The following is a 26,086-nucleotide window of genomic DNA, read 5'->3' as shown; positions in this document are numbered from 1 at the left end:
TTACACCAATATAATTATATCCTGGTGACCTTCATCTACAGAATGTCCCAATAGAGAAACAATCCATCCCATCCCCCAATACACTGTATTACCCCCCAGTACGTTGTATTACCCCTCCCCCCAATACACTGAATTACCTCCCAGTACGTTGTATTACCCCTCCCCCCAATACACTGTATTACTCCTCCCCAATACACTGTATTACCCCTCCCCCAATACACTGTATTACCCCTCCCCCAATACACTGTATTACCCCTCCCCCCAATACACTGTATTACTCCTCCCCCCAGTACACTGTATTACTCCTCCCCCCAGTACATTGTATTACGCTCCAGTACACTGTATTACCCCTCCCCTCCCCCCAGTACACTATTACCCCCCCTCCATCCATTACCCATCCCCGCCCAGTACATAGTATTACTCCCTCCCCCCTGTACATAGTATTACTCCCTCCCCCCTGTACATAGTATTACTCCCTCCCCCCTGTACATAGTATTACTCCCTCTCCCCAGTACATAGTATTACTCCCCCCCCCCAGTATATTGTATTACCCCCCCACCCCCCCCTGTACATAGTATTACTCCCTCCCCCCTGTACATAGTATTACTCCCTCCCCCCTGTACATAGTATTACTCCCTCCCCCCTGTACATAGTATTACTCCCTCCCCCCTGTACATTGTATTACTCCCTCCCCCCTAATACATAGTATTACCCCCCCATCCCCCCCCAGTACATAGTATTACTCCCTCCCCCCTGTACATAGTATTACTCCCTCCCCCCTGTACATAGTATTACTCCCTCCCCCCTGTACATAGTATTACTCCCTCTCCCCAGTACATAGTATTACTCCCCCCCCCCAGTATATTGTATTACCCCCCCACCCCCCCCTGTACATAGTATTACTCCCTCCCCCCTGTACATAGTATTACTCCCTCCCCCCTGTACATAGTATTACTCCCTCCCCCCTGTACATAGTATTACTCCCTCCCCCCTGTACATTGTATTACTCCCTCCCCCCTAATACATAGTATTACCCCCCCATCCCCCCCCAGTACATAGTATTACTCCCTCCCCCAGTACAATGTTTTACCCCATCCCTCCGAACATTGTATTGTCCCCAGTAAATTGTATGTAGCACTACTCCCTTGGGAGCTGCTGGTTACGGATTCCCCTGGGTTCCCCATAGCAACAACATCACAGTTTAGCATTTCCAAAGTGCTTGGCTCAGTCAGAAAACAGTCAGGGGGTTTTGGTTTTTTAGTAGTTTTATTTAAGAACTGGGATGGGAGAAGGGATGAGTGGGATACTCCAACTTGAATGAGCTATACACAATTTGGTGGGACGTCTAAGACATAACTGAGTGCGGGAAGGCCGCTGCTTCACCTTGTCACTAGCAGTAAAGAAGAATTTAATGAACTTGTATTGCTCTGTGAATCGCTCTTCAGGGGCCAACTAGGCACCCCCTTTGTCCCTATTCTTCATGGCACCCCCTTTACTGTAACTCTCTCTGTGTGAGCTGGCTCCTTGCTCCCCTGACTTCATTGGAGTGGTCCCCCTTCCTGGGCCGGCCCTTTGGCAAGTCCCTTAGTACTTACGGACACTGTTTTTCCTGAGAGACTCTGCCAGCAGCTCCACCTACAGCTACTGTGGATCCTCTGCAGCTCAGCTCCACACCTGGTTCACTAGGCCGACCGCCTGAGACCACCTTCCTCACACAGTAGGAGGAGCCGTCTGCCTCCTTCTGGGACTCCCGCCAAAGACACCCTGTCACATGTCCCCCTGGCTTTTATGAGCAATCCCAGGATGCATTGCAAGACTGGGACTCACACAAAAGCCAATGTGTCACTGGCTGGGTTTCCTCCACTGTTGAACAAGCTCCCTCATTGGATACAGTGGGGACACTCCCTCATACCCAGTGAATCACACCTGGAGACATGCAACAGGCAACCCAACAGATTAGGCTCCCCTGATAAGCAGAAGGAGAAATAGATGCTTTTTCCTAGCACCTACCTAGGAGGGTGCTACATGTAGTACCCCCCCTCCCCCCAGTACATTGTATTACACCCCCCCCCAGTACATTGTATTACCTTATCTCCCCCCAGTACATTGTATTATTGGCACCTCCCCCCAGTACATTGTATTATTAGCACCTCCCCCCAGTAAATTGTTTTTCCCCTATCCCCCCAGTACATTGTATTTCCCCCCCAGTACATTGTAATTCCCCTATCCCCCCCCCCCCAGTAAATTGTATTAACCCTCTCCCCCCAGTACATTGTACTACCCCCCATACCCCCAATACATTGTGCTATCCCTACCCCCCCTCAGTACTTTATGCTACCCCCATCGCCATCCCCCGGGAATATTTTATTACTCCCCCCCCCCCCCGCACATTGTATTACCCCTATCCATCCAGTACATTGTATTACCCCTATCCATCCAGCACATTGTATTACCCCTATCCATCCAGCACATTGTATTACCCCTATCCATCCAGTACATTGTGTTATCCCCCCCCCAGTACTTTATATTACCTTCACCCCCCCCCAGAATATTGTATTACCCCCCCTACCCCAGATTATTGTATTACCCCTATCCATCCAGCACATTGTATTATCCCTATCCATCCAGTAATTGTGTTATCCCCATCCCGCCCAGTACTTTATATTACTTCCCCCCCCCCTCCCCCCAGCACATTGTATTACCCCCCTCCCCCAGTACATGGTATTATTCCCCCCTCCCCCAGTACATGGTATTATTCCCCCCTCCCCCCAGTACATTGTATTACCCCCTGACAAGTTGGATATAAAATATGAAGCTCATAGTGTTTGAAATATAATGTATACTATCTTTTCAGGATTTCTTCTGTATGCATAAAAGGACATTGTAACTTTTATAGATCATTTGTAATGCATGTATGTGACGGGAGTCACTTTGGTTGGATAAAGAGTTAGTTGTTTTTCAGACACATACAAGCTAAGTTCAGGCTAGTTTTTGTATGGGGGTGGCTGGAATCTCTGTATATGTCCAGACTGTAGGAAGCCATATACTGACGGAAGACCACAAGTACAGTGTGGGTCGGCGGTTCTGTTACACTGGTTGGCAGCAGCGGGATGCTTCCTGCAGTCTGGGACATCCAAACATCCACACATCCACCAGGATCCAAGGTCCGGATAACAAAAGAGGAGAGGTACAGCTATCCGCCACCATGGAAGAGGAATTCAGAAGGAGGTTGCGAGAGATGCGGATACAGCACAGGGGACCGGTGTCAGAGAGGGTCCTGCTAGGATGGTATGATTTAATGTGCTTTGAACTATGGAAGGAAACGCTAGTCTGTGAGCAGCGACACCAGGGTAAAATCCTCCCCCTCCTTCCAGGAAAGGCAGTATGGATTGTGGGTGTTGGTTTTGGGAGATAAACCGAGCAAGGAATGGAAAGCTGAGTTAAGCAGGCTTGTCCAGGAGGAGATACGATTGGCCGAGAGCTACAAAGCTCTCCGCTGGTATGTAACACAAGTGTGCCCATGGACAGCAGACGACAGCCCAATGGAAGGCTTTGGCTACGGCAGCCTGGGACTGTCATTAGAGAAGTGGTCAGAGGACCCTAACTTTGGGAGTGAATTGAAGTGGTGGCTAGAGGAAATGATGAATTCCAGAGAAAAGATCCTGAACATCTCGGAAAGTGCTCTGGGCACTGGAAGATATGGAGTTTCTGGCCATTCAGGAATGGGAGCAGGAGAATGCCTACAGACGGCTGCTAGACTCTGCTCAGCACCAGCCAGTGTTACTGGGAGAGGAGATTGTAGGTCCCAGCAGCAGCCAACAGCACTGGGCGTGGAGACGGTCGATCCCACTGCTCACCACCAGCCATGGAGTACAGATTTACCTGACTTTTCAACTGAGGATGATATGGGTGATAAATCACCTGCCAAAGTGTTGGCACTGGGCCCAAGTGCCACCAGCCTGTGCCCTGGACTTTCAGCAATAACAGAGACTGAGGATTTATTAGACTTTTCTGCTGAGGAGGAACATCTTAGTGAGCTTACAGCAGAAGATCAGGCATCTAGGCATATCACTGCTGACCTCTGCCTGCAACAATTGGTGATCCAGGAAAATGTGTGCAAGGCCACTGAATTTTCAGTTTACTTCCCTGCGGAACAGCGGGCATTAGGGCTTAACATCACTGAACTCTGCCCAACACCAACAGCAGCTTCAGCATCCCTAAGACATGAGGCAGCCGGCCTTTCTGCAACACCACTGACGGACATGGGATTTCCTGCCAGCAGTATCTGTAGAGTTACAAGAAACCTCTATAACAGAAGCTCTGACAACTGAACACAGGGTCCAAGACCTCTGCCCCACACCTGCAGCAGTTCCGGAGGCCCAGGGTGAGAAGGTGGTCACTCCCCAGCAGCGGACAGTGCCCCAGAATGTTGACACCAACCCAGCAAGCTGGAAACAGGGCAGAGTGCTGCTGGTCTCTACCCTCAACTAACAAAGGATGGGTTTCCTGAGAAAGTGGATGGGACTACAGTCTTCACTTGCATACCCCAGGGTTGCTGGGCAGTCGGCCCAGATCCCCAACAGCCTGACAAAGTGAGCCCAGCAACCCTGGCTTCTCTCCAGTGGCTGAAAGGACTCCTGGGAGTAGGGTCAGTCCACACTTCTCCCCAGCAGTGGGTATGTTCTACAAGAGAGGCAGAGGTTGGCTGGGTGAGTAACGCTGTGTTCCAGACAATTTGTTTGGGGTACTGTGTGGATACAGACATTGGGGGACGGGAACTATGGACTAACTTCGAATTCAACCCATTTGGGGTCTCCTTCGGAGAGGGGAGAGATGTGACGGGAGTCACTTTGGTTGGGGGGCCTGTGGAACCCAGCTTGCCTTGAAGAGGTTGGGAAGTCCCTGTCTTGGGTCCCTAGACTCCTCTTATGTAAGTCACCCTGTGTCTATTAGGGGCACAGGGTGACCAAGAACCCCAGTCGTGTCTGCACTAATCAGACTCGCTGTACAACAACACTGGACTCAGCCTTTCGTGTTACCCCGGTTATCCTGGGTTCTATATTTGTGGTTTGTGTTGAAAGATTGAGGGGCTCTTTCACTTTGGACAATAATATTTCTGAACAATGTCCCTCAAGCAATATATGAAGATGAACGGTTTGACTTTTCAAATTGCTAGAATATTGCAGGAGTGTCTCGTAGATGCTTGCTAGATAGTGGGGTGGGGTTAGTTATTGTTTGGTACCTGTATTCCTTTGTTCTATTGTTGTTCTGTCTGCCTTAAAGATCAACTTATTATGGGATGTATATGTGTATGTGGATTGGCTGCTAAGGGGGACGGGGCTTGTCCCACAGTGTATATATGTTTGTGCTGGTGTTTTCAATAAAGAGTTAGTTGTTTTTCAGACAAATACAAAGCTAAGTTCAGGCTAGTTTTTGTATGGGGGGGCGGGTGGAATCTCTATATATATGTCCAGACTGTAGGAAGCTGTATACTGACGGAAGACCACAAGTACAATGTGGGTTGGCGGTTCTGTTGCAATGTATCCTCCAGATTTCTTGGAATAAGACAGATGAGCTCAAAGTGACTTGTGTTCTGACAATACGTGACATTGAGGTTTTTGAACCTTAAAAGTTAGTTCTGAGAAATGTCCTAGTTTGGCATAAAAATATCTATTCCCGGAATCTTTGATTAATAAAGGGATTGTTTAATGTCATCTTTGATTGAAACCATCCATTTTTTTTTTTTTCATTTTTTTATAATCATTTGTTTATGTGGATTGTATAACCTTAATTGGCAGAAACAATAAGTGATGAGGACATTTCGTCATCTGTGCATGATCATGATTTTTGTTAAAGATCAATTAGGAAAATTCCACTGATAAGTGTTTAGATAGCCAAAAATATGTGTATAATGATGTCTGTTACCAAACATGAAATCTCCACACTGCATCTTGACTGTGGTCCTGTTAAACTTTCAGTGCGAAATAGAAATACATTTTTATTATTATAGGTCAAGAATTGTGAACTTTGAGGCCTCCATTGACCTTGCTACATATTGAGTCAAAACTCTTTCAGTTTGAAACACACATTGCGTCCATTGTTTGACATGGTTTTGTTTGCCTGAACTTTGAGATGAGAAGCTGTGTCATCTGCCCCGAAAGGAAAATGTGTTTGACAAACTTTTAAATACAATACTCAGAAAGACAGATAAATAAATCGCTTATCACAGGTGGATCGGCCTTTGGGGGAAAAGGTTTCATAAGACATCCTTCCCCTGGTCTTGAAACACGAAAAACCAGAAAGATCATAAAACTATGTTCAGGCCATGAGACATTTTATCACACAATGGCCGAAACTCAATTTCAGGATAACACCTGTGTTCACCCATCCACAAGCAGGATAAGCTATTGTCTATATCATGAGGAGACAAACAAACGGAAACGGACAAAGGCTAGAATCTATCATTCATTTACCTATAAACCAACAGGGGGGTAGGGTTGTTGGAATCTACACGGAGTCACATAAACATTGTCACTTAGATTGATGAGAACTGCAAATCTCAAAATGAATTTCAGAAAATCATAAATTGATATCTTTGCCCCATCATATACAAAAGGTGTTATGGAACTATGATGTTATGACAACCTCCTACTGAGAAGTACATTATATTCTATCATATAGTAGTGTCAAAGGGTCAGAAATTTCGCCCATATTTTATAATCCAGTCCCCATATCATGAATGTACTGTTAACATAATAATGCCTAAATGGATAATATTCTGATCAGAAGTAACCATGTATAGGACAAGTTACATATACAAGCTGTTGTGTATCAATATATATATAACCGTATATTTTTCGATATAATTCTTACTGCTACTAATTGAAGTCTTGGGTTAAAGAGTAAAATCCAATATATATATATTACATAAGAGATATTAAATATGAGAATGGTGGTATCCAGATTAATCTTTATTCAGATACCTGGTGGATTAAATGGACGTCATAGATGAGAGCATGATTACATTTATGTTTTTTAGAATAGTCTTAAATGGAGAAATCTTTAATTAATTTTAATATACTGGTTAACCAAGAGGTGTCACCCTATGACATCACCAGTTAATGAATAAGATGTTCCAACCAATAGGAATAATGTTCCTCCCACTGGGTTTGGCTTATGATAATTTTTACTGCCCTTTTGTTCAACACAAAATAAAAAGAAACCAGAGATGTAATAGGGGACACAACACAACACAACACACATCATATCTTGCCCAATATACATCACACTTACAACATACACACTACTAACAGCCATGCACAGACTCATCTACACAGACGACTCCATTTCAATCTGCCATGTATCTGAACCTTTGAGGGACGCCAAAAGAAGCTCCTCCCTAATTGGCCACCATCTTGGAAAAGCAGCCATCTTAAGGAACCTGGTAACTACTATTCTAAGCTAAGCGGCCATTTTAAATATGGTAATTATGCCTTGCTGTTATTTGATTATTATTCAATATTGTTTATGTACTTCCTTAAATGTTTTACATTTCGTATTTAAAGGGTAACGAAAGTACAATCCCAGCCGTATAAACCATATGTAGATTTTTCTCTAAAGAGATGATTTTTGTTTTTATAACATTTTTAATATCAGATTAAGCGCATTATTTGCGATTTCACGTCTTCCGTTTTGCATGGCTTATTCTCACTTCATCTGCAGTGGAATGACTTTCGGCCATGTGATTCGCAGACTATTGTGGTCTGATTATATAGAATATTAATTTATGGTTCATACTACACCTGGGAAATACATAATCTTGCTTTATTTTACTTTCATCGTTTAGCTAAATATCACATTGCATTTATCGTTTTAAGTTGGTATTTTATGTAAGGTTATCTCTTTGTGTCACTCAAGTATGATCATTTATGGTGAAAATATGTCTTGCGAATAAATATTCTTATATATATATTCCCTACTGTAGACTGTTTCACTAAGATTGGTATATGCTTTTAAAAAGAAATTAACTGATAAAAAAAGAACTCGGGAAAATTATTGTGGTATATTATTGGAGGTCTGAACAAAATTGATTGGGTTTTTCTTAGTTATTAAATTATTTGCCGTAATCGGCTGGAGGCACTGCGTCATAATTTTATTGATAGTTCAGACACCGCCTTTTAGTAATAAATTAAAAATAGTCAAATTTTATACCAAAACGCACAACATATTAAATGGAGTTGCACTGCTGAGATATCATTAATTTCTTACATATGCCAATCATAATTTTGATCATGGTGACATAATTAATAACTTTGCAAAAAAAAAAAAAAAAAGAGAATTTTTTTTAATAATTTTTTTTTTAATTATTTAATTATGAATATTGATAGTAATGCCCTAAAATGTCTACATAAGGTAAGGTTCACGCTGCCAACTCTGGCTAGATGTTAATCCCACAGCCCCAGTAGATTCGGCACAGATCTAGAATATGTAGAGACACCTCTCTGAGTCTAAAATGGTGGTATATGTATAGGCTAGTTGGAGTCATACCAAAATCCTCAGAAAAAGTCGGGCCAAAAATGGGCACCAGACGTGGGTAGGGGAAAACCTGATGTATGAACTCACCAAAAGCTTCTCTAACCCCAAAGACGTCAGGAAGCGTGATCACATACTTTTAGAATCATGGCCAATCTTACTGTATCTCTGTGAGGAACTGCACCATAAGGCTCAGCAAAAAGGAATTTAGTAAAGTTCTAATCTCCACTCCAAATAATAAGAAGTGAGATAAGGAACCTCCTTGAGCAGGTGAAAGTGACCTCTATTGGGACACATAGGTTAAGAGAATGTAGCACGAAACTGTAGGAAAAAGTAGAACTGTGGCAGAAGTTGTATTCAGAAAGCTGTAATATAAGCAACCATTTGAAAGAGCAATGTAAACGATTAATGCAAGAAGTAGGAAGTTTTGAGCAAGGAAATGTTTTTTTTTTATTAGTGGAAGTTGCCGAGTAACCAGCAGTTGAAAATTAAGTTGCCGAGTAACCAGCAGTGGAAAATTTATAAATAAATAAAAATAAAAATGTAACAGTTCCAGTAAGGACAGGAATTCATAAATAAATAAATAGGAAAGTTCAAAAAGGTTATGGTGTCCATACAAAAGGGTACTGCTTATCAGTCCTGCATTATAAATCAAATGAAGTAATTAATTAGACCCAGATATGACTCCCAGTCTGATGGTTATGACCCAGACAAGGGGGGGAGAGTCAGGCAAAGAGTCCACGTCCTACCCCAGCCATATTCCTAAGATAGGAGGGCAGAAATTGGGCAGCCATACATAACTAGGTATGAGTCATATCAGGTCACCGCAAAAAGACTAGCACCCCTAAAAAGATACCATACACCTCCAGAATTTAAAAAGTTTGTTTTAAAAAGAGTACTGTCCCGAGTTTTATTAAGAAAGGGTCCTTAGATATTACTAATCATCTTGAGGTCTACGAAAACAGCCTATCTGTGTTGTGCCTCAAGGATGTAATTTAAAAGTCGGCCCACACATAAAAAAAAAAAAAAAAAAAAAAAAAAAAAAAACCCTTACGCTGCTAGAGCTGCTATATATAATTTAAAATGTACACAGCACCAAAGCCCACTGAATTTTTGCTGTACTGTACTCAAAAGTGCCTAACACCCTTCAATGGAGGAGCCTGAGTACAACTATCCAGAATTTAAAACCCTGTGCTTTGAGGCATCGGCCAGGTATATAAAAATAAGTTTGGCCAGGGACTACAAGTTGGGGTGTTCACTGGAATGGTTGGCAAGAGAGCGACAATTTGCACTCCATCCAACAGACCAGTGAATACAAAGAAAGGCGTGAGCCTGTCACCAAAATTGTGGCAGGAACACACCTTTCTCCTCAACCTTAACACTAAAAATAAATAAATAAATAAAAATAAAAAGGAGCAAGATTTTATACCGGATACCTCAAGGAGGACACCGGACACCCCACAAATAAGGAGGGGGGAACAGAGGCCATTTTAGGATTTCTTTCCAAGGGGACAGGACCCAAGGGTTCAAAGAATCTCCAGGGAGCATCCCCAAAGAGCCCAATTCACCCTTGAGGATGGAAATCCTCGCTATGCCAAATATCCTCAACAAAAGGGGGGACCCCACAAATAAATAGGGGTTTGCCCCATCTTAGGGCTCCCCAAAATCCTCGGGAAGATGAAGAGACATTAAGGCCCAGACCCCGCCAGAACCGAGCAAATGGTTCTGATAGGGATCTGTCCCATCTGTCTGTACCCGAGAGACATAGGCACCGCAGGAGGCGGAGCCAAATATATAAAAAAAAAAAAAGCCAATAATTCTATTTCTGAAAAGATTTTTCAGCAGAGTAGATGCCAAGGTGGGTCGGATGATCACTTGGTTCACTCAGGGCACTGTAGCCCGAACTAAAATAATTCCTTTTTAGGAACAAATCTTGTGGCCAGCCAAAGGCCACAAAATCCTTAAATGCCCAAATAGCAAGGGATCAGAGGGACACACTGAATGGATGCATAGGAGACAGAGGTTCTAACACCATTTTATCCCCAGGTCACAGTAGTGAGGATCCTGAAAATCCCTGTCAGGGGGATCTTGGTTGTTAGATAATAACTACTCTCCTATTTTTCAGTGGTCACTTCATCCCTCTGACTCAAACAGGTCGCTCAAAGCGGGCACGTTTCGAAAAATCGCCAATGGCGGTGATACAAGGAGGATCAAACCCTAATGACGTAATGAAGTCAAGAGGTTAAAGGTGGTATTACGGTAACCAAGAAGAATCCTCAATGTCAGGTAGTTTTGTTGCCTACCATGAATTGCATTGATGCCCCAAAGGGGGGATATTATATTTTTTTCCTCCCAAGTAGAAGGTAAATTCTAACAAAATAGTATATCACTGTTCAATTGTTCAATGTGTGGTATCCATGGTGATGAATACGTCCCCATGTTAATGAGCCCCAGAAGTCAGTCTCCCCTGGGAAAGGTTGCATATATAGTCTCACCGTCCATGGGGGTCAGATAAAAGGCTGATCACACGATGGAATAAAAGGAGGACTCTGAGGAAGCTCAGGATACCAACCTCACATTGAAATCCCAACTAAAAGTTATGGCTGAAAACTGTGTGTATCATTTTCTCATGGAATCCATTTTCCTTTATAGGACTAAGAGATCCAGGAAGTAAGCAGGAAACCGAGAGTCTGATGTGTCTGAGACACCCAAAGGGGGGTACAGTGTGAAGGACCCCGGGATACCCCTGATGGCCAGTCTACCAAGACGAACCCGTCAAGACAGCCAAAGGCAAAAGTGCCCGGAGAAATCCACATTCCACTGGCCAACAGATGATAACCCTTGGATCCACACCTCACTCGGAGTCACCATGCTTGTTTACTGAAGTCACTACACCTACTTGCAGGTGTCTACACCCCATTCAACTATTCCATACCTATCTACAAAGCTGTCAAAGTCCGATTTAAGCCCTATTTCTTCAAAAGTTCTGCCTTGGAAAAATGTTTCAAACGGCTACGGCAATTTTCACAATTTTTCCAAGAGGGGGGATTTGTTAAACTTTCAGTGCGAAATAGAAATACATTTTTATTATTATAGGTCAAGAATTGTGAACTTTGAGGCCTCCATTGACCTTGCTACATATTGAGTCAAAACTCTTTCAGTTTGAAACACACATTGCGTCCATTGTTTGACATGGTTTTGTTTGCCTGAACTTTGAGATGAGAAGCTGTGTCATCTGCCCCGAAAGGAAAATGTGTTTGACAAACTTTTAAATACAATACTCAGAAAGACAGATAAATAAATCGCTTATCACAGGTGGATCGGCCTTTGGGGGAAAAGGTTTCATAAGACATCCTTCCCCTGGTCTTGAAACACGAAAAACCAGAAAGATCATAAAACTATGTTCAGGCCATGAGACATTTTATCACACAATGGCCGAAACTCAATTTCAGGATAACACCTGTGTTCACCCATCCACAAGCAGGATAAGCTATTGTCTATATCATGAGGAGACAAACAAACGGAAACGGACAAAGGCTAGAATCTATCATTCATTTACCTATAAACCAACAGGGGGGTAGGGTTGTTGGAATCTACACGGAGTCACATAAACATTGTCACTTAGATTGATGAGAACTGCAAATCTCAAAATGAATTTCAGAAAATCATAAATTGATATCTTTGCCCCATCATATACAAAAGGTGTTATGGAACTATGATGTTATGACAACCTCCTACTGAGAAGTACATTATATTCTATCATATAGTAGTGTCAAAGGGTCAGAAATTTCGCCCATATTTTATAATCCAGTCCCCATATCATGAATGTACTGTTAACATAATAATGCCTAAATGGATAATATTCTGATCAGAAGTAACCATGTATAGGACAAGTTACATATACAAGCTGTTGTGTATCAATATATATATAACCGTATATTTTTCGATATAATTCTTACTGCTACTAATTGAAGTCTTGGGTTAAAGAGTAAAATCCAATATATATATATTACATAAGAGATATTAAATATGAGAATGGTGGTATCCAGATTAATCTTTATTCAGATACCTGGTGGATTAAATGGACGTCATAGATGAGAGCATGATTACATTTATGTTTTTTAGAATAGTCTTAAATGGAGAAATCTTTAATTAATTTTAATATACTGGTTAACCAAGAGGTGTCACCCTATGACATCACCAGTTAATGAATAAGATGTTCCAACCAATAGGAATAATGTTCCTCCCACTGGGTTTGGCTTATGATAATTTTTACTGCCCTTTTGTTCAACACAAAATAAAAAGAAACCAGAGATGTAATAGGGGACACAACACAACACAACACACATCATATCTTGCCCAATATACATCACACTTACAACATACACACTACTAACAGCCATGCACAGACTCATCTACACAGACGACTCCATTTCAATCTGCCATGTATCTGAACCTTTGAGGGACGCCAAAAGAAGCTCCTCCCTAATTGGCCACCATCTTGGAAAAGCAGCCATCTTAAGGAACCTGGTAACTACTATTCTAAGCTAAGCGGCCATTTTAAATATGGTAATTATGCCTTGCTGTTATTTGATTATTATTCAATATTGTTTATGTACTTCCTTAAATGTTTTACATTTCGTATTTAAAGGGTAACGAAAGTACAATCCCAGCCGTATAAACCATATGTAGATTTTTCTCTAAAGAGATGATTTTTGTTTTTATAACATTTTTAATATCAGATTAAGCGCATTATTTGCGATTTCACGTCTTCCGTTTTGCATGGCTTATTCTCACTTCATCTGCAGTGGAATGACTTTCGGCCATGTGATTCGCAGACTATTGTGGTCTGATTATATAGAATATTAATTTATGGTTCATACTACACCTGGGAAATACATAATCTTGCTTTATTTTACTTTCATCGTTTAGCTAAATATCACATTGCATTTATCGTTTTAAGTTGGTATTTTATGTAAGGTTATCTCTTTGTGTCACTCAAGTATGATCATTTATGGTGAAAATATGTCTTGCGAATAAATATTCTTATATATATATTCCCTACTGTAGACTGTTTCACTAAGATTGGTATATGCTTTTAAAAAGAAATTAACTGATAAAAAAAGAACTCGGGAAAATTATTGTGGTATATTATTGGAGGTCTGAACAAAATTGATTGGGTTTTTCTTAGTTATTAAATTATTTGCCGTAATCGGCTGGAGGCACTGCGTCATAATTTTATTGATAGTTCAGACACCGCCTTTTAGTAATAAATTAAAAATAGTCAAATTTTATACCAAAACGCACAACAGTCCGATGACACTGTATATTCTGAATATACCATATACGGATAAAGCAAGCTGATTGACTTTGAAGTCCTTCATTGAAAGACAAACTTCACATTGGTGACCCTAATGACATGTCTCCTTCTCGCCAGCTCCTTCGTACCACTCTACCCACAACAGTAACATTGGTGACCCCGAAGAGGTTTTTCCTTGTCGCCGACTCCTTCATACCACTCTGCCCCACAACAGTATCATTGCTGACCCAGAAGATGTGTCTCCTTGTCACCGCCTCCTTCATACCACTCTACTCACAACAGTAACATTGTTGACCCTGAACACGTCTCCTTGTCGCCGGCTCCTTCATACCACTCTACCCACAACAGTAAGATTGGTGACCCCGAAGTTGTCTCCTTGTCGCCGGCTTCTTCGTACCCCTCTACTCACAACAGTATCATTTGCGACCCCGAAGACGTGTCTCCTTGTCAACAGCTCCTTTGTACTACTCTACCCACAACAGTAACATTGGTGACCCCCAAAGACATGTCTCCTTCTTACCAGCTCCCCCCCCCCCCCGAAGATGGGTCTCCTTGTCGCTGGCTCCTTCGTACCACTCTACCCACAACAATAACATTGGTGAACCTGAAGACGTGTCTCCTTGTTGCTGGCTCCTTCGTACCTCTTTACCCACAACAGTACCATTTGGTGACCCCGAAAAGGTGTCTCCTTGTTGCCAGCTCCTTCATACCACTCTACCAACAACAGTAACATTGGTGACCCCGAAGTTGTCTCCTTGTTGCCGGTGTCAAATGCGGGGGCCAAGTGAGGGGAAATGCACCGTGTAGGTTGTGAACCAAACGGCTAATTGCTGAGGGTCAATGGCTCAGAGAAGCAGCTACACTGGGTCGCAGCCATGGTCCTGGACAGGGAGCTATTCAAGTTTTTCTTGTGTTTAAGGTGAGCTTGCTCTTATTTGTAAAAAGCACAGGGCAGGCATTGGCAGACCTGCGATTTCTAGTATTCAGTGGCAAATGTCAGGCAGTGAGCACAGGGCCCACTAGAGGATGTCGGGCCCTCAGGCCACACTCATGAAGTCTGTTTCTGATTGGTTAAAGACATTCACACCAGTAATCCGGCCAGAGGTAATTTTGTAGGGCTCTGGCAGTGCTCATACTGTCCCTCCTTGCACAAAGGCGCAGATACTGGTCCTGGCGATGGGTTAAGGACCTTCTACAGCCCTGTCCATCTCTCCTAGAGTAACTGCCTGTCTCCTGGAATCTCCTCCATGCTCTTCTGACTGTGCTGAGAGACACAGCAAATCTTCTGGTAACCTTCTGGCATATTGATGTGCCATCCTGGAGGAGTTGGACTGCCGGTGTGTCCAGGTATCGCCTCATGCTACCAGTAGTGACACTGACCCTAGCCAAAACTAGTTAATTAACACCAAAGCGTTGAAACTGATTAACATCCCCTTCTGCTACTTCACTGACCAGATCATTATCCCAGGAGTTTACTTGAATTGATGCTATACTCTGATTAAAAAGTCTTTCTTTCATTTTTTTGAGAAGTGTATTTTAAATTATGACTATAAGTAGAGAAATCCATATTATTTAGCCCTATATATAGAATTCTGACTTTCATTTTTTTTTTTTTTTTGTACAGGTGGATTGAAGAACAAGTTTTCAGTCATGTTGATCCTCTTACAACTGTGTCACATGGGAAATGAGCCATATGTGTGTCTGAAGTGATCGAAAGTCTTTATTGCAGTTCACTGGAGGATTCAAACACAATACTTATCAGTGTTAAAAGTGTATGTTTTGGGATATTCTTCAACATAGATCCAGCCTCAGAGGACAACAGGAGAGAAGTATTTTCAGTGTTTTGGAGGTAACAATGGATTTACAGTAAAGTCCAGCCCATGTATACATAAGGAGTCATTTCAGACGTTGTTTCTTATTTGGAATGTGACAAAGATTTTACAATGGAAGCAAAACGAATCACACACCAGAAGGTTCCAACTGGAGGGAAATCTTTTCAGTGTCCTAAATGTGACAAAGCTTATAGATGGAAGTCAGATCTTATCAGACACGAGAGAATTCACACTGGAGAGAAGCCATATCAATGTTCTGATTGTTGTAAAGCTTTTATATCAAAGTCAAAGCTTATCTCACATGAAAGGATTCACACTGGAGAGAAGCCATATCAGTGTTCTGAATGTGACAAAGCTTTTAGAGGGAAGTCAGATCTTAACAAACATATGAGGATTCACACTGGAGAGAAGCCATATCAATGTTCTGAATGTGGAAAAGGGTTTACTCATAAGGATAACCTCATCAGACACCAGAAGGTTCACACTGGGGCAAGGCCATATCCGTGTTCTGAATGTGGCAAAGCTTTTGCAGAGAAGTCAGTTCTTATCATACACCAGAGGATTCACACTGGAGAGAAGCCATATCAGTGTTCTGAATGTGATAAAGCATTTACACGGACGGAACACCTTTTCAAACACAAAAGGGTCCACACAGGGGAGAAGCCACATCAATGTCCTGAATGTGGAAAATTTTTTGCACAAAAGACAGCACTTATGACACACCAGAGGTTTCACACTGGAGAGAAGTCATATCAATGTTCTGAATGTGGGAAAGCTTTTGCATTGAAGTCAGATCTTCTCACACACCAGATGATTCACACTGGAGAGAGGCCATATGAGTGCTCCAAATGTGACAAAGCTTTCAAAACCAAGCAGGAGCTCATCTCGCATGAAAGGATTCACACCGGAGAGAAGCCACATCAATGTCCTGAATGTGGAAAACATTTTGCACGGAAGTCGAGCCTTATCATGCACCAGAGGATTCACACTAGAGAGAAGCCATACCAGTGTTCTGAATGTGACAAAGCTTTTACATTAAAGTCAAACCTTAGCAGGCACCAGAGGATTCACACTGGAGAGAAGCCATATCAGTGTTCTGAATGTGACAAAGTGTTTAAATCCAAGCAGGAGCATATCGTACATGAGAGGATTCATACAGGAGAGAAGCCATATCAATGTTCAGAATGTGATCAAGCTTTTACAACTAGGGGAAGCTGTATCATACACCAGAGGATTCACACTGGACAGAAGCCTTATCAGTGTTCTGAATGTGACAAAGCTTTTAAAACCAAGCAGGAGCTTATCAAACATGAGAGAATTCACTCTGGAGTGAAGCTATATCAATGTTCAGAATGCAATAAAGCTTTAACTAATAGGGAAAGCCTTATCAGACACCAGAGGATTCACACTGGAGAGAAGCCTTATCAGTGTTCTGAATGTGACAAAGCTTTTAAATCTAAGCGGGAGCGTATCATACATGAGAGGATTCATACAGGAGAGAAGCCACATCAATGTCCTGAATGTGGAAAAAAATGTACATACCTTATCCAACACCAGAGGATTCACACTATGGAGAAGCCATATCAGTGTTCTGAATGTGACAAAGCTTTTACACAGAAGTCCAGTCTAAATGCACACCTTAGGGTTCACACTGGAAAGAAGCTCTGAGTTTAACAAAGCTTTTACGGTTAATGCCAAGCTAATCAAACACCAGAGGATTCACAAGCTTCAGCTGCAGTGAGGGAACTCTGAAAGAAGGGGGGTATTAAAGAGGTAGCAGCTCAACCACAATGAAAGAGTTGCAGGTAGTTCATTAGTTTCACACCTTATGTTCTCTCTCAAGCTAGTAAAAAAACGGTAGTAGGTATTCTATGCTACTTTGAAAGACAAACTAAAGTCTGTGAGCAAACATAAATGTAATGGACAGATGTACTGAGTTTATGTCCATCAAGCACACACCTAGAAAGTCCTTTTACTATTTTACCTTTTCACATGTTTGCTCACAATTCTCATCTTTTTTTGAAGCTTTGACTGAACATGGAATGCATATCCATGATTCACTATCTGAGCGGTGTTCACAAGTGTTTTCTTCTTTGCCTGATCCTTACTTAATACATTTACAACACTGCCTCTGTACCAAGACTGGGTAGTGGTCAAGTGGCATCTTGCCAAGTCTCTGTAGCCTACATGGTAGAGTCCATTCCAGGTTCTGCTGACTATAAGGGTTTTAGTTAAGCCTGCCTTTGTCCACACCTCCCATTACACATTCCACCTGCCCTCCCATGATCCAAACCTCTTGTTCACACTCTACCTCCTCTCATGGATGACAGCTTTACATGCAAGTTTGTGGTTGGGACAACAGCCAGGGAAACGTCTTTGCTCATTGAGAAAACGACTACCTAAGCTGGCGTAGGCCTTCCAACAGTTGCTGCTTTTTTTTTTGGTAAGTTTTCAACAGTACCATTTAATCTAAGCTGGCCACTTGCGTTTCATCCAGTTCTGCCACAGGTCTAAAGGCCCGTACACACAATAAGAAAATCTGTAGGGAAAATTCGTCCGACGACTGATCTGCCGATTTTCGGATTGTTAGTATGGTGCTTTCGACAGCCAACTCCGACTTTTAGGCTGACAAAATCCTGATGTGCAGGCTATAAAATTTTTGTTGTCCGTAATACAACATCCGATTTTCGTCTCATTAGTACAGATTTCAACAGAAAAAAATCTTAAGAGCAAGACTAGGCATGCTCAGAGACAAAAGAACATCTACAAAGCAATCCAACACATGACATCGCTTCTGAAGTAGAATTCTGTCCTACGGGAAAATTTGTATGAAAATAACCTCTTCACTTTCCACATCAGACTGGCATGCCACAAAAAACGGACGAGATCGTTCGCTAATCTGATCGTGTGTACGGGGCTTATGGGATTCCATCATGCAAAGATTGGATGTCCTTATCTTGTTTCTCTGTCCAGCTATTGCTCATCTCAATAGACCAATCCCACAGTACAACTGCAAAAGATCTGAACTACAAAGTGGGGGACTGAAAGTCCTCTGGGGTTCTTTTTATTGAATAAACTTTGTGAAGAACACTTTTTATCCCTGAAGTATAACTATGGGCAAAATCAATAATTACATAAATTGTACAATCTGTCATTAACTACTTTAGCCCCCGGGAGTTTCTCTCTCAAAGCCCTTTTTAGTCCTTGAGCTTTTTATTTTTGGCATTGTTTCTGTTTTTCTTACTGAATATTTAATGTTTGTAGTTTACTCAAATGTTTTATGCATCAGTTTTTCAGGACAGATGGCTATAATTTGGTAGGACATTTTTGATTCCTATATTGTTGTTTCCTTGTTTATTTGGGGGAATAGTAAAAAAATTCAACATTTTCCTGTAATTTATACCACTGCAGAAGTTATGTAATTTGTGCATCCCCATATTTTTACTCTTGATTATAAACATCTGTTGATTAAAATAATGTCACATTGGATGCTACTGGAGGGGAAAGGTAAAGTTCAGGGTGAATGTCTGCATTTTACTTTTGCAGAGCTTTATTCCCCTTTCTACACTACAATGAGAGGCACACAATTGTTAGTGTAACTTTAAAATTATATTAAAGCCTTGTTTTTATTTGAATTAAAATGTTTCTTCTTTTTCTCATTATGATACATGATTTATATAGCACCAACAATTTGTACAGTGCTTTTCAACATGAGGGCAGACAGTACAGTTACAATACAAGAAGAGTCAGAGGTGGGGTGGTGGAAGCAGGATAGGCTTCTCCTCCAAAAAGAAGGATTTTCAGGTAAAAGTGGACAGAGTAGGAGATAGTTGGACAGATTGAGGTAGGGAGTTCCATAGCATGAGAGAAGCTCTGGAGACATCCTGGAGGCAAAAAGGGGAGGAGGTGACAAGGGAGCTAGAGAGCAGGAGGTCTTGGGATAAATTAAGAGAACTATTTGGTTGGTATTTTGAGACTAGGTTAGAGATGTAGATGGGGGACAGAATTGTGGATGGCTTTGTAAGTTTTTGTTAGTATTTTTAATTTGTTGGGTGAGTGGAAACCAATGGCGGGATTGGACGAAAGGGGTAGCAGATGCTGAGCAGTTTGTGTGGTGGATGAGTCTAGCAGCAACATTCATAATGGACTGAAGGGGAAATTGTCGATGTAAAGGTAAGCCAATAAGGAGGGAGTTGCAGTAGTCGAGGTGACAGATAACCAGGGAGTAAATTAGGAGCTTTGTAGTGTCATGAATTAGGAAGGAACGTATTTTGGAAATGTTGCAGAGGTTGAGGTGGCAAGCTTTGAACAATGATTGGATGTGGGGCTGAAAGGATAGTTCAGAGTCTAGGATTACACTAGCACCCTGGCATTGGGGGATGGAATGGCCGTGCAATCAATCTTGACAGAGAAGTCATGGAAAGAGACATTGGTGGGAGGAAATATCATGAGCTTGGTTTTGGATAGATTGAGTTTGAGGAAGTGGTGTGACATCCATACTGATATATCTGCTAGTAAATTAGTGATACGTGAGGAGAGTGGGTTGATGGGGTCGAGAGATAGATTTAGGTGTCATTAGCATAGAAATGGTATTGGAAACTAGGAAAGGAAGAAGAGAGGAGGAAGTAGAACTGTAAGGGACACTGAGGAGGCTGTGGAATAGGTAGGATGAGAGCCGGTGAAGAGTACAGTCATGGAGGCCAATGAAATTTTAGTTTTTTGAAGAAGAGGGGGTGGTCAACTGTGTCAAAGGCAGCAGAGAGGAGTTAGGAGCACATAATTGGTTTTAGACATTAGTAAATCATGTGTGAGTTTTAGGAGAGCAGTTTCTGTGGATTGTTGAGGGCAAAATCCAGATCAAAGGGGATCAAGAAGGTTATTCTTAGTGTGATGCTTGCTCAGTTGGTTCTAGACCAGGCGTTCAAGGAGTTTGGTGTTCAAGGGGAGCAAGAAGATGGGGCATAGATTAAGATTAGTGAAATTCAACAAGGGCTGTTTAAGTATGAAATGATATATTGCTGCAGGTAGAGGGAGGACAGAACTAGAATGGATTTTTTCCAGCCCCTTTACTTAATAGGTGTGGCCTGACAACAACTTGTGGAAACAATACATGCTATGTGTGGCCTAAATACTTGCAAGCAGTGCCATAAACACAAAAAAAGCACCTCAGTGACTAATTTTACAAATAATCAAACATATATCATTAAACAATATAGTGATTTATGTAATTCAATTCAAAAGGTGACAACAAGTCCCCTGGGACACCTGCTGTGGTTGGTCTTCCACCTCCTCAAAGCCACCTTCCTCCTCTGACTCCTCTTCTCTTCTTCAGACTCCTCTCTCTGCGTTGCCACAGGTCCAGCAATCGACGACGACAAGGCTGCTTCTGGTGGTGATGGTGACCACAACTCTTCCTCTTCATGCTCATCTATGGCCTGATCCAGCACTCTTCGCAGAGCACGCTCCAGAAAAAATGCATATGGGATGAGGTCGATGATGTTGCCTTGGGTTTGACTGTACCAGGTTTGTCACCTCCGCAAAAGGACGCATGAGCCTGCAGCCATTGTGCATGAGCGTTCAGTAACGCGGCCAAAAAATACCCAGCTCCGCAGAGGCTGTCCTCCTTTTTTTTTTTTTAAATTAAAAAAATCTGTTCTTAGCAGTTTAATCTCTGTTTTGTCCCCTATCAGGGGCCGGTGTATGGAATACATTTTAGGAACCCAAAGATGGAAAAAGATGATTGGTCGGTCCTCTATACTTCCAATTTGGAGCACTGCGCGTGCACCGTGCAATGTACTGTGCCACCCTATATGAGTGGTGTGTTAAGTAGTACTATTATTATCAATTTAATCCCTGTTACGTCCCCTATCAGGGGCCGGTGTATGGAATAGATTTTAGGAACTGGGAGATGGAAAAAGATGGTTGGTCGGTCCTCTTACTTCCAATTTGGGGCACTGTGCGTGTACTGTGCCATCCTATATGAGTGGTGTGTTAAGTAGTAGTATTCTTATCAGTTTAATCACTGTTATGTTTCCTATCAGGGGACGTGTATCGAATAGATTTTAGACAACCGCAAAGAGTTGTCAATAGTTGACATAAATTTTATTCCTCTATGCGTCAATCTTGGTGTAGTGATGACTGTGCTCGTGCGCACGTTTGGGAGATTGGAGGCGATGGTGGTTTTTCAAAGCCTAGGGTCGTGCTGAGGTAGTTCAGTGACAGTTAAGTGACCCAGAAAACAATGATTCTGCAGTGTGTGGGCCCATTGTTGGCCTAGTAGGCTTTAATGATCACCTTAGATGATCACAAAGAAAATTAATGTTTTTTCTATGAAAAATTATCCAGCCCATCTCTTTTTGTCTGTTCACAATGAAGCAACGACCTTATCATCTGGGGTGTGCCAACATGGCCAACACACTCATAGAGGTGATCGCTTCATTGTGATACACAAGCCCCTTCACCACAACAAGGTAACGATCATGAAGGGGAATTGACACATGTATGTGCCTTTTTTTTGTTTTGTTTTTGCAGTCACAGTGTAGCACCAGAGGCCAGAAAAATTAGGCATGTACACATGATGTTTTCCAGGCAGAAAGTGCACTAAAACATTGCGGCTTGAACCCTAGTTGGTGGCGGAGAAGTCGCGCAAGTCATCCAGCATGCAGAGATTAAATACAGCAGCGTGTGGACCATTTATAGCCCAAGGCATCTCTTCAGGCCCTTTTTAGTCAAATGCATCCCCCACTGTCAGTCCCTTCGGGATCCATGCCTCATTCATCTTAATAAAGGTGAGGTAATCTAGACTTTTTTGACCTAGGCAACTTCTCTTCTCAGTGAAAATAGCTCCTGCTGCGCTGTAGGTCCTTTCTGACAGGACACTTGAAGCGGGCCAAGTCAGAAGTTCTATCGCAAATTGGGATAGCTCACGCCACAGGTCAAGTATGCACACCCAGTAGTCAAGGGGTTCATCGCTCCTCAAGGTGTCAATATCTGCAGTTAAGGCGAGGTAGTCTGCTACCTGTCGGTCGAGTCGTTCTCTGAGAGTGGACCCCGAAGGGCTGTGGCGATGCGTAGGACTTAAAAAGCTCCGCATGTCCCCCATCAACAATACATCTGTAAAGCGTCCTGTCCTTGCCGTCGTGGTAGGAGGAGGATTACTTTCACCTCTTCCCCTGTTAGATTCCCATTGTGCTGTGACATTACCCTTATACGCTGTGTAAAGCATTCTTTTTAACTTGTTTTGGAACTGCTGCATGCTTTCCGACTGCTGGTAATTCAGTAACATTTCAGACACTTTCTGCTTATACCGGGGGTCTAGTAGCGTGGCCACCCAGTACAGGTCGTTCTCCTTCAGCCTTTTTATACGAGGGTCCCTCAACAGGCATGACAGCATGAAAGACCCCATTTGCACAAGGTTGGATGCCGAGCTACTCATGTCCCATTCCTCATCCTCACTGATCTCATTGAAGGTCTGTTCTTCCCCCCCAGTCACGTACAACACCACGGGTACCAGATAGGTAACAAGCACCCTGGGATGCCTGCTGTGGTTGGTCTTTCTCCTCCTCCTCCTTAAAGCCACATTCCTCCTCTGACACCTCTTCCTCAGACTCCTCTTCCAGCGTTGTGGCAGGTCCAGCAAGCGATGATGATAAGGCTGTTTCTGGTAATGATGGTGACCACAACTCTTCCTCTTCACGCTCATCTACGGCCTGATCCAGCACTCTTCTCAGGGCACGCTCCAGGAAGAAAACAAATGGGATGATGTCACTGATGGTGCCTTCGGTGCGACTGACTAGGTTTGTCACCTCCTCAAAAGGACGCATGAGCCTACAGGCATTGCGCATGAGCGTCCAGTAACATGGCAAAAAAATACCCAGCTCCGCAGAGGCTGTCCTAGCACCCCGGTCGTACAAATACTTGTTGACGGCTTTTTCTTGTTGGAGCAGGCGGCCGAACATTAGGAGTGTTGAATTCCAACATGTCGGGCTGTCGCAAATCAAGCGCCTCACTGGCATGTTGTTTCGCCGCTGAATATCGGAAAAGTGCGCCATGGCCATGTAAGAATGCCTGAAATGGTCACACACCTTCCTGGCCTGCTTCAGGTCGTCCTGTAAGCCTGGGTACTTATGCACAAAGCGTTGTACGATCAGATTCAACACATGTGCAATCAACTTGCCCAAATTCAATGACGCCAACAAATTGCTTCCGTTGTCACACACCACTTTGCCGATCTCCAGTTGGTGTGGGGTCAGCCACTGATCCACCTGTGCGTTCAGGGCGGACAGGAGTGCTGGTCCGGTGTGACTCTCTGCTTTCAGGCAAGTCAACCCCAAGACGGCGTGACACTGTCCTATCCGGGATGTGGAATAGCCTCTGGGGAGCTGGGGGGGGGGTGCAGTTGATGTGGAGCAAGACGCAGCAACAGAAGAGGACTCAGCCGAGGAGGTTAGCGAAGAGGATGCAGTAGGAGATGGCAGCAGGCCTGCCTACAAGTCGTGGCGGTGTCACCAACTTCTCTGCAGAGCCACGCATTCCATGCTTGGCAGCCGTCTGCAGGTTTACCCAATGCGCAGTGTACGTGATATACCTGCCCTGACCATGCTTTGCAGACCAGGTATCAGTGGTCAGATGGACCCTTGCCCCAACACTGTGTGCCAGACATGCCATGACTTCCTTTTCCACAATAGAGTACAGGTTGGGTATTGCCTTTTGTGAAAAAAAAATTTCGGCCGGGTACCTTCCACTGCGGTGTCCCAATAGCTACAAATTTTTTAAAGGCCTCAGACTCCACCAGCTTGTATGGTAAAAGCTGGCGGGCTAAGAGTTCCGACAAGCCAGCTGTCAGACGCCAGGCAAGGGGGTGACTCTGTGACATTGGCTTCTTACGCTCAAACATTTCCTTGACAGACACCTGACTGTGGGCAGATGAGCAGGAACTGCTGAAGGTGAGAGGCGGAGTGGCGGGTGGTTGATAGGGGGCAATGAGGACAGCAGTGGTTGACGTGACTGAAGATGCTGGATCAGGAGGAGGATGGTGGATTTGAGTTTGTGTGCTGCTTGTACTCATCATGTGTTGATCCCATAGGCGTTTGTGATGTGAGCTCATGTGCCTTCGCAAAGCAGTTGTACCTAGGTGGGTGTTGGACTTCCCACGACTCAGTTTCTTTTGGCACAGGTTGCAAATGGCATCGCCGTTATCAGAGGCAGACACACAAAAAAAATGCCACACTGCTGAGTCTTTGCAATGACGGCATTCTGGTGGTGGCAACAGCATGCGTTGATTGGCATGCTGTCTGGCTGACCCCGGTTCCGATACATGCTGTCTGACTGCCACTAGCTGCTTGCGACGACCTCCACCTGCTTCCAACTCGTCTCCTCCTCCTCTCTGTCTCCCCATCTGAACTTTCCCCCTCTTCTTCTCTTCGAGCAGGCACCCACGTGACATCCACGGACACATCGTCCTCATCAACCGCTTCACTTGTATTTGACAACTCAGCAAAGGAAGCAGCAGCGGGCACAACATCATCATCATCACACCGTATGTCCATGTGTGTAATGCTATCTGACTGAGACATATCCCTGTTATCTACATCCTCTGGCAATAATGGTTGCGCATCACTCATTTCTTCCAACTGATGTGTAAATAACTCCTCTGACAGATCAAGTGAAGCGGCTGTGGTGCTAGTGTTGGTGGTGGCGGCGGGTGGGCGAGTGGTAACTTGAGGTGCCTGAAGCTGACCTGGAGGAGGATGGTGCATCAAGGTTCCGAGCGGAAGCTGTAGAAGATTGGGTGTCCTGTGTAAGCCAGTCAACTATGTCCTCAGAATTTTTCGAGTTCAGGGTACGTGGCCTCTGAACACTGGGCATTATTCTAGGGCCAAAGGAAATCACAGCACGACGACCACGACGGCACCTGCGGTGTGTCCTGCCTCTGCCTGTCATTTTTTTTTTTAGATTAGTGGTACTATGTGTGCAAGGTACTGTGCCACCCTATATGAGTGGTGAGCAGTGGACCTGACACTCACTGGCAGGCAACTGCAATTATATTACAGAGGAAAAATTAAATTAATTTTTTATCTGCAAGGTGCTGTACCACCCTATATGAATGGTGGGCAGTGGGCACAGTACAGTCTGTGGGCCTGACGCTCACTGGCAACTGCAATTATATTACAGAGGAAAATTTAAATTATTTTTTTTTATCTGCAAGGTACTGTGCCACCCTATATGAGTGGAGGGCAGTGGGCACAGTACAGTCTGTGGACCTGATACTCACTGGCAGGCAACTGCAATTATATTACAGAGGAAAAATTAAATGAATTTTTTATCTGCAAGGTGCTGTGCCACCCTATATGAGTGGTGAGCAGTGGGCACAGTACAGTCTGTGGACCTGACACTCACTGGC

General features: G+C 43.3%; 1 protein-coding gene and 1 pseudogene across 2 annotated transcripts in view; one reads left to right on the top strand and one right to left on the bottom strand.

The window, feature by feature from the left end:
- The window catches only part of LOC309548381 (uncharacterized protein), a 47,078-nt gene extending 29,428 nt beyond the window's left edge, over nt 1-17,650 (top strand). Inside the window, exon 2 of the mRNA XM_082248322.1 lies at nt 15,746-17,650. Coding sequence (XP_082104448.1) covers nt 15,746-17,352 — 1,607 coding nt within the window. The 3' untranslated portion in view covers nt 17,353-17,650. The remainder of the gene's footprint in view (nt 1-15,745) is intronic.
- The window catches only part of LOC309548382, a 482,992-nt pseudogene that overhangs the window by 98,492 nt on the left and 358,414 nt on the right, over nt 1-26,086 (bottom strand). The window lies entirely within an intron of this gene.

The sequence above is a fragment of the Pelophylax lessonae genome (assembly GCF_965119305.1).
Source record: "Pelophylax lessonae genome assembly, chromosome: 2".
NCBI lineage: Eukaryota > Metazoa > Chordata > Amphibia > Anura > Ranidae > Pelophylax > Pelophylax lessonae.
Note: the sequence above shows the minus strand (reverse complement) of the source record. Positions and strands in the feature narration are given on the sequence as shown.